This window comes from Tupaia chinensis, unplaced genomic scaffold (assembly GCF_000334495.1).
Source record: "Tupaia chinensis unplaced genomic scaffold, TupChi_1.0 Scaffold146687_1, whole genome shotgun sequence".
NCBI classification, from domain to species: domain Eukaryota; kingdom Metazoa; phylum Chordata; class Mammalia; order Scandentia; family Tupaiidae; genus Tupaia; species Tupaia belangeri.
Genome location: NW_006206544.1, coordinates 4,438,182 through 4,453,851, shown reverse-complemented (window position 1 = coordinate 4,453,851; position 15,670 = coordinate 4,438,182). Strand labels below are relative to the sequence as shown.

At 37.6% G+C, this 15,670-nt stretch overlaps 1 protein-coding gene across 1 annotated transcript in view; it reads right to left on the bottom strand.

The window, feature by feature from the left end:
* AGL (amylo-alpha-1,6-glucosidase and 4-alpha-glucanotransferase) overlaps positions 1-15,670 on the bottom strand; it is a 75,824-nt gene that overhangs the window by 51,131 nt on the left and 9,023 nt on the right. Inside the window, 5 exon segments of the mRNA XM_006169022.3 lie at positions 1,021-1,132; positions 1,296-1,477; positions 8,414-8,617; positions 11,394-11,560; positions 12,804-13,014. Coding sequence (XP_006169084.2) covers positions 1,021-1,132; positions 1,296-1,477; positions 8,414-8,617; positions 11,394-11,560; positions 12,804-13,014 — 876 coding nt within the window.

Genomic DNA, 15,670 nt, shown 5'->3' with positions numbered 1-15,670 from the left:
CTCTAGCTCCTCAATGGGAGGGGGAAGAAATGGAAAGAAACACAATAACACTATTAACAAAAACCACGGGAAATTCTATCAGTTCAATCCCAGGCCCACTTTTTCTGCCTTGGTCTGTTCATTTATTTTTTATTTTTATTATTTTTTAATGGCATTAAGGTCTTTAGAAATAAGTGTTTTCTTCCCAAGTGCTACCAAATATTCTGATTTCAAGAATTCTTTTTCCATAAACTCTTCCCTGTTCTTAAGTCTTACCAACAGCCTGACCTTCTTTGTAGTCTCTGAAATAAGCACACAGGAATGTTTTAATCCTTTTTCTTTTCACCAACAACCATATTCCTTACATAATAATAATAATAATAATAATAATAATAATAATAATAAACTAAAAAGGAAATAAATGGGTTTTGAGAGAATTTTCACTCTTTTTCTGAAACTCATTTGTAATACATCAGACTTTGGTATAGGATTGCCTGATCTTAGCATTCTCTGAAAGAAGCACACATGATTGCTTTAGTCATGTCCTCAGCTGAAGACTGGTTTCCTTCTGTTACTGGCTAATACCTGGTTTCATTCTCTGACTAGTGGTTTAGGTGTTCTGAATGATGGGCACACCGTCAGCTGGAAGTTCCGCTGTGTCTGGTAAGATCTTACCATAGACAACAGAACTATCATACTCTGTTTCAAAGCCTGTATTCAAGCTCTTCTCAACTAAAGTAACCTGCTCTACCTACCTCTCTTTCACATGTTTAACAAGTATATCCTAAATTTTACTGTATTATGAGCATTCTGCTAAGAAACAGTATGGTGAAGTCCCAAAGAATTGTATATTTATTTACGATGGCATGCCCTTCAGATGTCTCTAACTCTCAGCTTTCAGAATCAGTTCATGATATTAAAAACCCCCACAAATATAAAAACAAATTTAATTATAAGGTTAAACAAGAGAAGAGTTATGTCTTCAAAAGTAATACTCAATTTCATAAAACTGATAAAGTCATTCTAGTGCATATTCTTTACCTTGTGTAAGAAGTCCTCTAAACTGCTCAACTGCTTTGTAAATGTCTACTTGGAAAAATTCCCAGAGGTGAATCTTTGGAAAAACATCCTCCCAAATTATTTTTCGGATGCACTGAAAAATTTCGGTAGTAAAAAAAAAAAAAAAATTAAAATAATTTCACCAAACACTATTTAGCATATTAATATAAAGATTCAAAATAATTTTCAAATATATATTTAATCTGTACTTTAGAAATGTTATTGTTTCAGTGTGGTACTCCTCTATACATACTGACATTCATTTGTTGGTCATTTTCAATCAAAGCAGGCACTCCTTTTTCTTTGTATTTCCCTTCTGCAACATCACAGGAGAAATGCCAAAGTGCTCTGTCTAAGACCCAGGCAGGTTTCAAGTGTGGAGAATTCACAAGATTATATGCACACTCTGGATGCTCCTGGATCCACTTACTATTAGCGGCTTAAGGAAAAAGGAAACACAAAGGATCTTTTAATTACATTGAAATTAGCACCTATGTTAAGTTTAAAGTAAACTATCAACAGTTATCAACTACCTCCTTCTATATTAGATATGAATATTTTATAATGATATTGTCTCATGGGAAAAAAAAAAAAACCTTCCTTTTGGTTATGGTATCCTATCATCTACTTCATCATACTTTAAAAGTCTTTTTTCAACTTTATTTCTGCTTTGAAAATTCTGATGGAAGAAAAATCAGTCCTCTCATAAGTAACCCCTTTATACACTAATCTTAAGAGGTTAGGGAGATATGTTGATTGACAAGATTGATTGACGCAAGGCTGGGAAATTGCTAAAAGAAATACAACTGACACTTGAACAATGCCCGGGTTAGAGGTGCAGACTTCCTAAGCAGTAAAAAAAGCCAGAATAATTTCTGGCTCCCCCAGAATTTAGCTACCAATAGCCTACTGCTGACTGAAGCCTGATAACACAAATAGCCAATTAAAACATATTTTGTATATGTACAGAAAATGCTATGAAAAAACTCAAAAATGGGACCAGCAGGTGGTATAATAGTTATGCCGCTGGACTCCTATGTAGTTGACTGCGGTTTGAGTCCCAGACCTGGTGGCTTAAACTCACACGAGGTGCGTGTGCGTGTGTGCCCAAGATCCCGAGAGGAGAATAGGGGAGAAGGGACAGTGGTGTGGCCATCTCCCCTGGGGGGTGATTTCTTGCTTTCTGATTTTCTGGTGAGCACACGTGCCCTCTAGCAAAAACCTCTCAAAAAACAAACAAACAAACAAAAACACCCCAAACTTATGCCAGGCATGTGTGTGCATGAGTGCCTAAAATCCTGAGAGGAGAATGGAGAAGGTAATGCGGCGTGGCTATCCCCCTGGGGGGGGTGATTTCTCATGTTTTGTTTCTGTCTCTTTCTGTCTCTCCAGTAAGCATATGCATCCTACAGCAAAAAAAAAAAAAAAAAAACCATAAAAAAAAAAAAAAAAAAAGAAATACTCTCAAGAAAAAAAAAGAAAATTACAAAAATACATTTATAAAACTATACTGTATTTTCCAATATATTTATTGAACCAATCCATGCATAAGTGGACCTGAGTAGTTCAAAACAGTGTTGTTCAGGGTCAGATGTACATTCACAGAATAAAGGTATAGTGTGTACTGTCTTGTCCATCTGTATCAGTATGTTCCAAATTAAATCAGAAGTTCGTCAAGGTATTTCAAGTAAGTATTTACAACATTAAAGATCATTTAAAAACATTGTCAGAGAGTATGTGTGCTTGCCAGAGAGAGAGAAAAGGTGAAAGGGAGAAAGCATCACTCAATGGGGCATGGGCATACCACAATCCCTTCTCCATTTCTCTCTCCTTTTGAGATTTTTGGGTACACTTGCATATCCACCCAGCATGTTTTTCAAGCTTCTGGGTTTGGGACATGATCTGAGCTGTTAGTTATGGGAGGTACAGCTGCCTTCACCACCACACCACTAACTTGCCCAATGGTAAAATCTTACAACTTTGTTTCTGAATATTTGAAACGAAATCAAGTATAAAATAAAACAATTCTAAACATTAGAAAGTGAAAGTATTTTTTTTCTCATTCTACATGAAAAAGGAGTCAAATTCCAAACTATGCTTTAACATACATCAAAATTAAAAATGAAACATGGACTTCTGGAGTGGCATAGGAAAGAACTAAGAAAAATTATGTAACCAATGAAAACAATAAAAAAGTCAGGTAAACTCTCTGAAAATTGTCCTAAGGGCATTCAGCAAACAAAGACACATTTATTCAGAAGAGCAAGAGTTTGTGGCATTGAGGGTAATTGGAATCCAACATTATTGGCCAGCCACCCCGGAAGCTGGACTTCCACCTTACGAGTAGGTGCTGGTTGGAGAAACGGAACCAGGTTTTTTCTCTGCCTGCACGCCTGTAATACAGCTTCTGTAACACGGGGAGGAGGAGAATGGAACACTGGCAGCCTGCCCTCTCTGTTGTAACTACTGTGTAAACCCCAGACTAGGAGCTGTGGGGAGAGCAGTCTCCATGTTGGCCATACCCACCAAGAGTACAACACCTGGGCTGGAGCTCCCATAACAGATCTGTGTGGCAGGATAATGGAGCAGGTCTTGGTTCAAATGCCTACACTCTTCTTGGTTTTACCAAGCTTTGGCAGATTTTCTTTAGTAGATTTTCATGTTTCTCTAAATGCCAAATATTCTCAGGACAATTTTCAGAGACTTTAAATGATTGCTTTTGAATAATTTTACGAGTTATGGTTGTTTCACTGGGTAGAGAGTAAGTGAAGCCCTTGCCCTGCCATTTCGGAAGCTCACTCCCCCCAGATAACTTTTTTTTGTTTTTTAATGAAAATCTGTTTCATAAAAATGACAGCATGACTTGTAACACTTTCCAAGTAAGGCTGTGACAAAATTCACCTCTTTTATATGGAATGCCTCAGAAATACATAATCTAGGCAGAGACTGCTACTGTGCCTCAATTTTTATTCCTTTCTTCCTTTAGTACTAAAACTATCAAAGGTCAGTTGTACACATAGTTTATACTAAGTTTATACATAGTTGTATACTAAGTAGTACAAGGCCAATTTCTTCTCCTAGGTGTGACAAGAGACAAAATCCTATCTGATACAATATGAGCAGTAGTGTATGTGTTGGATTTTTCTATGCGAAAATGCATCATGACTCTCCTGACAATACATACACACGCGCACGCATGCACACTTTAAAAGGCATGACTTTCTCTCGCTATTGCTACTGGATGGAGAGTGTGACAGCCAAAGACAGAGCAGCAATATTTGATTGTTAAAAGCAAAGTGTTGGAGAAAGCGGAGCAACGTGAGAGAAAGAATCCAGTTCCCTACCATGACCAAGCAATCATTTTAATCCTGGAATGCCTACCTAATCTTTTATAAGAAATAAATACGATTTCAGTTTAAAGTCACTGTTTACTGTTCTTTCTCTTCATTATAGCTACCTAAGCCATACCTTAATTCATACAATTTACAACTAGTGCTATGCCATTACGTGGTTTGGTAAGTTTGAAGTGTTGGTTTCTAGGTGCATGCAGACACACCAAATTTTAGAATGTACCTATTTCTTTTTTCTTTTTAAGAGAGATTTTTGCTATAGGGTGCATATGCTTGCCAGAGACAGAGAGAGAAAGACAGAGAGACAGAAAGTCTAAAACTACCCTCAAAGGGAGATGGCCATACTGCAGTCCTTCTCCTCCATTTTCCTCTTGGGATTTTGGGCATGCATATACATGCTCCTGGCATGAGTTTCAAGTTGCCAGGTCTGGGACTCAAACTGCAGTTGGCCACATGCAAGTCCAGTGTCCTGACTGCTATGCCACCTGCTGGCCCCAAAATATACCTATTTTTTTATCCAACTTTAAGAAAATTACAAAAATACATTTATAAAACTATACTGTATTTTCCAATATATTTATTGAACCAATCCATGCATAAGTGGACCTGAGTAGTTCAAAACAGTGTTGTTCAGGGTCAGATGTACATTCACAGAATAAAGGTATAGTGTGTACTGTCTTGTCCATCTGTATCAGTATGTTCCAAATTAAATCAGAAGTTCGTCAAGGTATTTCAAGTAAGTATTTACAACATTAAAGATCATTTAAAAACATTGTCAGAGAGTATGTGTGCTTGCCAGAGAGAGAGAAAAGGTGAAAGGGAGAAAGCATCACTCAATGGGGCATGGGCATACCACAATCCCTTCTCCATTTCTCTCTCCTTTTGAGATTTTTGGGTACACTTGCATATCCACCCAGCATGTTTTTCAAGCTTCTGGGTTTGGGACATGATCTGAGCTGTTAGTTATGGGAGGTACAGCTGCCTTCACCACCACACCACTAACTTGCCCAATGGTAAAATCTTACAACTTTGTTTCTGAATATTTGAAACGAAATCAAGTATAAAATAAAACAATTCTAAACATTAGAAAGTGAAAGTATTTTTTTCTCATTCTACATGAAAAAGGAGTCAAATTCCAAACTATGCTTTAACATACATCAAAATTAAAAATGAAACATGGACTTCTGGAGTGGCATAGGAAAGAACTAAGAAAAATTATGTAACCAATGAAAACAATAAAAAAGTCAGGTAAACTCTCTGAAAATTGTCCTAAGGGCATTCAGCAAACAAAGACACATTTATTCAGAAGAGCAAGAGTTTGTGGCATTGAGGGTAATTGGAATCCAACATTATTGGCCAGCCACCCCGGAAGCTGGACTTCCACCTTACGAGTAGGTGCTGGTTGGAGAAACGGAACCAGGTTTTTTCTCTGCCTGCACGCCTGTAATACAGCTTCTGTAACACGGGGAGGAGGAGAATGGAACACTGGCAGCCTGCCCTCTCTGTTGTAACTACTGTGTAAACCCCAGACTAGGAGCTGTGGGGAGAGCAGTCTCCATGTTGGCCATACCCACCAAGAGTACAACACCTGGGCTGGAGCTCCCATAACAGATCTGTGTGGCAGGATAATGGAGCAGGTCTTGGTTCAAATGCCTACACTCTTCTTGGTTTTACCAAGCTTTGGCAGATTTTCTTTAGTAGATTTTCATGTTTCTCTAAATGCCAAATATTCTCAGGACAATTTTCAGAGACTTTAAATGATTGCTTTTGAATAATTTTACGAGTTATGGTTGTTTCACTGGGTAGAGAGTAAGTGAAGCCCTTGCCCTGCCATTTCGGAAGCTCACTCCCCCCAGATAACTTTTTTTTGTTTTTTAATGAAAATCTGTTTCATAAAAATGACAGCATGACTTGTAACACTTTCCAAGTAAGGCTGTGACAAAATTCACCTCTTTTATATGGAATGCCTCAGAAATACATAATCTAGGCAGAGACTGCTACTGTGCCTCAATTTTTATTCCTTTCTTCCTTTAGTACTAAAACTATCAAAGGTCAGTTGTACACATAGTTTATACTAAGTTTATACATAGTTGTATACTAAGTAGTACAAGGCCAATTTCTTCTCCTAGGTGTGACAAGAGACAAAATCCTATCTGATACAATATGAGCAGTAGTGTATGTGTTGGATTTTTCTATGCGAAAATGCATCATGACTCTCCTGACAATACATACACACGCGCACGCATGCACACTTTAAAAGGCATGACTTTCTCTCGCTATTGCTACTGGATGGAGAGTGTGACAGCCAAAGACAGAGCAGCAATATTTGATTGTTAAAAGCAAAGTGTTGGAGAAAGCGGAGCAACGTGAGAGAAAGAATCCAGTTCCCTACCATGACCAAGCAATCATTTTAATCCTGGAATGCCTACCTAATCTTTTATAAGAAATAAATACGATTTCAGTTTAAAGTCACTGTTTACTGTTCTTTCTCTTCATTATAGCTACCTAAGCCATACCTTAATTCATACAATTTACAACTAGTGCTATGCCATTACGTGGTTTGGTAAGTTTGAAGTGTTGGTTTCTAGGTGCATGCAGACACACCAAATTTTAGAATGTACCTATTTCTTTTTTCTTTTTAAGAGAGATTTTTGCTATAGGGTGCATATGCTTGCCAGAGACAGAGAGAGAAAGACAGAGAGACAGAAAGTCTAAAACTACCCTCAAAGGGAGATGGCCATACTGCAGTCCTTCTCCTCCATTTTCCTCTTGGGATTTTGGGCATGCATATACATGCTCCTGGCATGAGTTTCAAGTTGCCAGGTCTGGGACTCAAACTGCAGTTGGCCACATGCAAGTCCAGTGTCCTGACTGCTATGCCACCTGCTGGCCCCAAAATATACCTATTTTTTTATCCAACTTTGTCATTATTATTGAAAATTATTATCTACTGATAACTATATTGATGACTGATTATATTGATGAACCAGAGCCATGAGCTTTCTTCATAGCATCTTCATAGTTTCTATGGTAATTTGAAAAAACTACTTTTAAAACAGAAGTTTCTTTTAAATGTCTGTATCACCAGCATTCCTATTGTTTACATATGTAAATCAGTGGTTTCTAGACTTTTTTACAGTGTGGCACGCATAGGTGATAAAATTTATAAGGCACATGGGGTTAAACTGGACGCTATTCATGGCTGGAGGATTCTGTAGGCCTGGCCCAACTGCACAGACAGGCAGGGTGAGCAACCATCTCTTAAAGGATCACCATTGGGAAAATCTGATATGGGTCATAGAATTGTACATTGCTAAGGGAACTTAGAACCAAAAAAGGCTAACATTTAAAAAGCTTTTTTAACATGTACGAGGCATAATATCCAGAATTTACTTTTGAGAGTTTGCTAATTATTTCTCTTTAAATATTAGAAGTCATTCAGTTTTGGGACTGGCAGGTGGTATGGTGGCCAGGGGTGCTGGACTCCCACATGGCTGACCCCGGTTCAAGTCCTGGACCTTTTTTGCTTCCCCTCTGTCTCTCTCTCGCTCTCCTCTCTCTCACTCTCTGTCTCTCTCTGGTCAAATTTAAATAATAAATAAATAAAGTTAAATAAAATAATTATTAAAAAAGTTGATGATAATGTGGATAAAAATATCTTTAATAAAAATAAATAATTAAAAAAAGAAGTTATTCAGTTTTTTCGTAAGTGCTATGGTACCAGAGCTCCAGTTATGTAGGATCCACTTATTAGTCTAAAAAGTATGAATATTCTACTTTGAAATATGTATCATTATGTCCCTTCTATGACAACCCTCCTGTTTTAATAAGCATCATATGCAATGTAGACTATATCTTCAACTCACACTCTTTTCTTTATAAGATAAAAAAAAGATGCCATATAATTGAAGGCTACTTAATCATTATTCATGCTTTTAAAATTTATGTTATATAAAACATGAAGAAAAAGAAATAATCAGAATATTTTCACCAAAATTAATTAATTTAGTGAATGAAGCACATACCAGTGTGATTGTAGACAACATCAGTAATACAAAGAACATTCCATTCCTTTTTCATCTTTTCCACTAGGTGCCCAACATCATTCCAGGTATATTTTTTATTAGGTCTTGAAAAGTCAGGATTTAATTCTAACTGATCAGCAAGGGAATAGCATGACCTAGATAGTCCAAGAGTCTGCAATGGGGTAAAATGAATCATGTTGTAACCTGTAAAGCATGAAAACAAAGACCTCTGTAAAAAACAAACAAAAAACAAAACCCAATAAATCGAACCTCAAACTAAGCAAAATATAAATGTAAACTTTCTTAAGTAATTATAAACATGCTTGTGAAAAAATGTCAAACACTGGATTTAAATCCTAGTTATAACACCACAGGCTTTGAGTTACTTAGATCCCCCAGGATATCAGTATCTACTCATACAAGACTGGGATAATGTGCTAATGTACAGTCAGTCATGCACCACATAATGGCATTTGATGAAGGGCAGTCTGCATATACGATGATGGTCTCTTAAGATTATAATGAAGAGAACAGCAGATGGTGTAATGGTTATGGTGTTGGACTCCCATGAAGTCAACTGGTTTGAGTCCTGGACTCAGAGGCTTAAAACTCACACTGAGTTTGTGTGTATGTGTGCCCAAGATCCTGAGAGGAAAATGGAAGAGAAGAGATTGCGGCATAAATATCCCCCCCTGGGGGTGGCGTGATTTTTCACTTTGTGTCTCTGTCACTCCAGCAAGCGCACACACTCAGTAGCAAAAATCTCTACAGGACATGTGTGCTCACCAGAAAGACAGAGAGACACAAAGTGAAAAATCACGCCACCCCCAGGGGGGGATATTTATGCCGCAATCTCTTCTCTTCCATTTTCCTCTCAGGATCTTGGGCACACACGCACACGCGCCCGGCGTGAGTTTAAGCCACTGGGTCTGGGACTTAAACTGCAGTCAACTACATGAGAGTCCCGTGACATAGCCATTACATCTGCTGATCCCAAGAGATTATAATGGAGCAGGACCAGTAGATAGCATAATGGTTATGTCATTGAATTCCTATGTACTCAAGCCCTGGACCTGGTGGCTTAAAACTCACACTGGGGGGACCAGCAGTTAGCATAATGGCTGTGTCGCTGGACTCCCACATAGTTGACCGCGGTTCGAGTCCTGGACCTGGTGGCTTAAACTCACGCCGGGCGCGTGTGCGTGTGTGCCCAAGATCCCGAGAGGAGAATGGAGGAGAAGGGATTGCGGTGTGGCCATCCCCCCTGGGGGTGATTTCTCGTTTTCTGTCTCTATGTCTCTCTCTGTCTGGTGAGCGCACGTGCCCTATAGCAAAAAAAACTCCTCCAAAAAAAAAAAAAAAGAAACAACTCACACTGGGTGCGTGTGTGTGTGTGTGTGTGTGTGTGTGTGTCCAAAGTCTCTGTCTCTCTGGTGAGCACACATGCCCTATACCAAAAAGAGAAATAATAAAAAAAAAAAAACTCTCTCTTTAAAAAAAAAGGAAAGCAAAATCATGCCGGGAATGTGTGCATGTATGCCCAAAATCCCAAGAGGAGAATGGGGAATGGAGGAGAAGGGAGGAGAAGGGAGGAGAAGGGATAGTGGCATGCCATTCCCCCTGGAGGATTATTTCTCACTTTTCCTCTGTCTCTCTCTGGGGAGTGCATGCGCCCTATGGCAAAAACCTAACAATAAAATAAAATAAAGTAAATAATTTGTGAACACTTACTCAGTCTTAAAAAGAAATTCACATGAAATGAATAAGATCTGAAAATATGGTATGCTCTGTTATGCTTCAGCAGCTTCATACATCCGATGTTGACCAAATATCTTGATTGCATCATTTTCTCTAGTGCTTGATTTGATCTTGTGTTGTTTTGATTACTGTGGCTCTTTAGCATATAAAATCTACTATATACACCTCACAGCCTATGTGGATAGCAGGCTATACCATCTAGGTTTGTGTAAGGTAAGGACGCTATTATAATAACACGATGATGAGACTGCCTGATGATACATTCCTCGGAATGTATGCATGCCTGCTGTTAAGGGATACATGACTGTACTTGGGAAAAACATACGCAGAGCCCAGTTATTTCAAGGAGTTCAACTTTTATTGGCCAAGGGAAAATATCTACATGTAGAAAATATATCCTATGCAAGTATGTCAACATATCTTTCTCCCCTTTAATGTCCCACAGTACTTGTACTCGGTGCCAGTTATGTCAGTGAACTTCTCGCTCCTTCACACTATATTCATTCATACAATATTCAGTTCAAAAGTAGAAAATCAGTATTATCTTTTGACTAGTGTAAAATACAACTTAAGTTCCATTTTACTCTTGGCACAGCACATGCCTTCTGCCTGGTAAGCAGTTAATCAAGGCTCTGAATTAAAATTATAATCATATATTTTCTTACACATTTTTTTGAGAGGTTTTTGCTATAGGGTGTGTGCGCTCATCAGAAAGACAGAGAGAGACAGAGATAGAAAGCGAGAAATCACCCTCTGGTGGGATGGCCACGTCGCAATCCCTTCTCTTCCATTCTCTTCTCGGGATCTTGGGCATGCACATACACGCATCCGGCGTGAGTTTAAGCCACCGGGTCTGCGACTCGAACAGCGGTCGACTACATGGGAGTTCAGCAACATAACCATTATCCCATCTGGTCCCTTCTTACACATTTTAATACTTTACTACTAACCTTTATATGTTAAAGTCTTACAAATGATAATGCTCTCATTTTATCATACAGTCCTTCCCTTATTAATTTGGACCACATAATTTGCCATTTGGTAGGTTAAAAGCGGTCCAGTATTAAAAACATATTACAGCTCAAAAAAATAAAAAAACACTTAATATGGCTCTATCTATTTATATCACTAAACGTTAAGAAACAAAACTAAAAGTAGGAGGAAAGTCCGTGAAATCTTTTTCAGAGCGATAATCAGATTTTTAAAAGAAAACTGATATTACCTGATTCTTTTGCAACCCTAAGTCTGCTTTCCCATTCATCAAAGGGTCCCAAACATTTAGCCAAAAATGTCTGGAGAGTAACACAGTCCAAGGGTAACACGTGATTATCAGCACCGACATGTAAAACAGGATCGACAACTATATATCCTCCACCACTTTTCTCATTTCTAAGAGGAAAAACAAAACCAAAACATTTCAATTAATGACAGAAAAAAAATCATCATTTAAGAGTCCGAATCTAACTGGAAGGTTAATTATCTCATTTAAAAATACATTTACCTCTGGAGCTGGCAGGAGGCGTGGTGGTAGAGGCGCTGGATTCCCACATGGCTGATTGCGGTCAGAGTCCTGGACCTGGGGGCTTGCTTCTTGCTTTCCCTTTCTCTCTCTCTCTGGTCAAATTTAAAAATAAAAAAAAAAATAATGATATGGGGCCAACAAGTGCCATAGTGGTTAAAGTGCTGGATTCCCACAGGGCTGACCACAGTTTGAATCTCGGACCTGGTGGTTTCCTTTCTCACTTTTCCTTTCTCTTTCTCTCTGGTGAAATTTAAAAAATAATAATAACAAATGGAATTAAATAAATAAATAAATAATTGTTTAAAAAAATAACAAATGGAATAAATAATTCTTTTTTTAGAGAATTACTTAATTTTTTTTTATTTATTCATTTATTTTAATTTGACCAGAGAGAGACAAAGAGAGAAAGTGAGAAAACAAGCTGCCAGGTCCGGGACTTGAACAGTGGTCAGCCATGTGGGAGTGTCCTGCACCTTAACCACCACACCCCCTGCTGGTGCCCTGAATAAATAATTCTTTAAAAATATTTACTTCTAAGCATATAAATTAACTTTAAAACTTGTAACAAAACTTAATAGAAAAGACACTTTCTACCTTTTCCCAATTGCTACAAAATTACATAATACTACATACGTATAACATCCAGTAAAATAGACTTAATAAAAATAAGTATACTAAGATTTTCAGTTACAAGGACACTTGAATAGCATCCAAAGAGTCTTTAGAAAGTTCATACAAAATGGTTATCGTGAAGAAATGAATTCATATTGAATTTCATGTTTTTACATGAATTTCATATTTTTTATGCCAAAATAAACTTGTACTTTAATTTCATTTTCCCATGGACTTTTTAAAGTATTCTCATACAATCAGGCTGCATGAAGAAAATTAGTGTTTAAGCTATAACTTAAAAGTAGTCATATAATACTTTAAATCTGCAACGGGCTGCACAATTACCTCCTAGAAACTAAAGAACCACACTCCATTTGCAGCTCAAGAAAGCACTGTAAAAATTGTACTACAAAAGTTAATTTAGTAATTTCTGAAAAGTAACTTCAGATTAGAGGATAAATTAATATTTTTTCTCCACACACAGAACACCTGACTTACCCCTGAAGGAAGTAATACTGAAATGATCCAGATTGCTGCAGATTAAGTTTACAGTATTTATCAGAATCATCCTCTCTTTCTGTTGGATTTTCCCAGTCCAGGGAACGAAATTTTTCTCGATGAAATGTTTCCCCAGGAAATGGGTAATTTGTATACACAGTAACTGCTTTTCCCTGTAAAGTCGGGCCTAATCTGAACTGTAGTTCAAACCCTAAATAAAAAAGCACATTTTAATAAACTCATTATAGAATTTAAACTATCACATTAAAAAACATCAATGCTTTATTTCAAGATTTACAAAAACTATGACTTTTAAATTATGTTTAAAATAACTCACATACCTAATGCTCTTTTGAAAGTACTTTACATGACAATTTAGCAAAATTTTATATTTTAAAAAGTTAACATCACAGAACTGTCTGCTCTGGAATAGTCCCTTCTCCTGCCCCTAGACATGACTATGATGGGATGTGCATATTCTTTCATCACCTTATCTTCATGAGCCATCAACTTCTCCCAGCCCTTCACAACCACCCCTAAATTAACTGCCCAGAATTAGGCATCTGAAAAAAGACCTTCTTTAGTATTTTTTAAACTGCAACAGAGAAAGTGAGTTTCTGTGCAGCGTCAGAATACATGACAGTGGTAAAACGGGAGTATCATGGAACAGCTATCCCATTACACAGAGAAAGCCAGTCTTCCATGAGAGAAGTCAGTCTCTGGGGAGTCAGAATTCAGACTTTTCTTTTGTTGTTTAAAGTTTATTAATTTCATGAGCAAGAGAGAGAAAAAGAGAGCTATAGAGAAACAGGGTCTTGATGCTACAATCTACCCTCAGCCTAGCCAGCCCTGGATCACGGCTACATTTGTGCCTGGCATACTCAGGGAGGTCTCTAGACATAAACCCAGAGTCCTCCAATATGAGTAAGTCTTGCACGTGAAGAAAATAACATTATGGAACATAAACATTAAGTTGCTCAAAATCAGTGGCAAAGAGAGTATCTTACAAGTAGCCAGAGCGGGGCAAAGACAATCAGTACAGAGAACAAAGATAAGAATGATGGCAGATTTCCTGTGGGGAACAATGCAAGCTCAAAGTAGAGTGCTATCTTTAAAAGTACTGACATAGTAAAACTGTCATTCTAGAACTCTATTCTGGTAATAAAAAAAAAAAAAAAAGAAAGAAAAAAAAATACCCTTCAAACACAAAGGTTATGAAAACCAGGTTTTTTATTGTCAGAAAGACATGTTACAAATAGACCAAGGAGGAAAGTTACAATGAAATCCCTTGTGCCAAATCTGAATCAGAGATAACAGTAACTATTGCTATTTATTGCTATTTATTTAGACATAAAAGTCAACTTGGTTTAAGGAAAAAAAAATTTTTTTTGAGAGGTTTTCGCTATAGGGCATGTGTGCTCGCCAGACAGAGACATAGAGACAGAAAGCGAGAAATCACCCCCCAGGGGGGATGGTCACACCGCAATCCCTTCTCCTCCATTCTCCTCTTGGGATCTTGGGCACGCACGCACACGCGCCTGGCATGAGTTTTAAGCCACCGGGTCCAGGACGTGAACCGCGGTCAACTACGTGGGAGTCCAGCGACATAGCCATTATGCTAACTGCTGGTTCCCTCAAGGAAAATCTTGAAGCTGGAAACACACAGGTTCCAGTCATGTATCAAATTGCTCTTTGGTAGAAGTAAATCTCTTACAGTGTTATTTGACAGGTGGAAAATTCTTCACAATATTAAATATTGGGTTAAACATTCTCTGTAAACAAGATTTTAGTAAAAGACATTAAGAGAATGCTGGATTCTTCTATTTCACTCCAATCCAAATAAATACTTTTATGATCACCAAGACAAATTAAATGGTTCATTCTGCATAGAGTAATATGGACAATGGAATGAAAGTTGTTAAAGTCTTCCTGAAAGAAGCTATTATCTAGTGGTTAAGTATTGTTAACCATATCCTGGATAGGACTAAAAAATGGATGTAAATTTATTTATAGTATGTGGCTTTAGAAAGGAAGAAACAAACCAGCCAAATGGAGTTAAATACACAAAAATCCAGAGACTCAGTTTTTACTTCTCACACTGTACAGTGAAACTAAGAATTTCTTTTCCAAGCAACAATATCTACAGATTTTTCTATAAAACCATTTGGTATTAATATATTAAGGGTTTATATTTTTGACTTAAATTTTACATAGATGTATTTTTAAAGGATTAATCTGTGATATAAACATAGATTGTGTATAAGGATGTTCAACATAGCCCCATTTATTATCATTAAACTGACAACAACCTAAATATCTAATGATTGGGAATAATTAAATCACTATATATATGAAAGCTAAAATATTGTAAAGCTATTGCAAATAATGTTAGCAAAATACATTTAATAACATTTAGTAAATACTTATTCTGTTTTGTTACATTTTATGCACTTATAATCTTTTTTTTTTTGGAGAGGTTTTTGCTGTAGGGAGTATGCGCTCGCCAGACAGAGAGAGACAGAAAGCGAGAAATCACCCCCCAGGGGGGATGGTCATGCCACAATCCCTTCTCCTCCATTCTCTTCTTGGGATCTTGGGCACGCACGTACACGCGCCCGGCGTGAGTTTTAAGCCACCGGGTCCGGGATGCGAACTGCAGTCGACTATGTGGGAGTCCAGCGACATAGCCATTCCGCTAACTGCTGGTCCCACACCTATAATCTTTTGAAATCCCTGGAAAGAAAGTATGGCTGAAACATAGCAGTAAGTAGGGAGGTTGAAAAAAAGCACATTAAAAATTGTTTATAGTGGGAACCAGCAGTTAGCGTAATGGCTATGTCGCTGGACTCCCACGTAGTCGACCACGG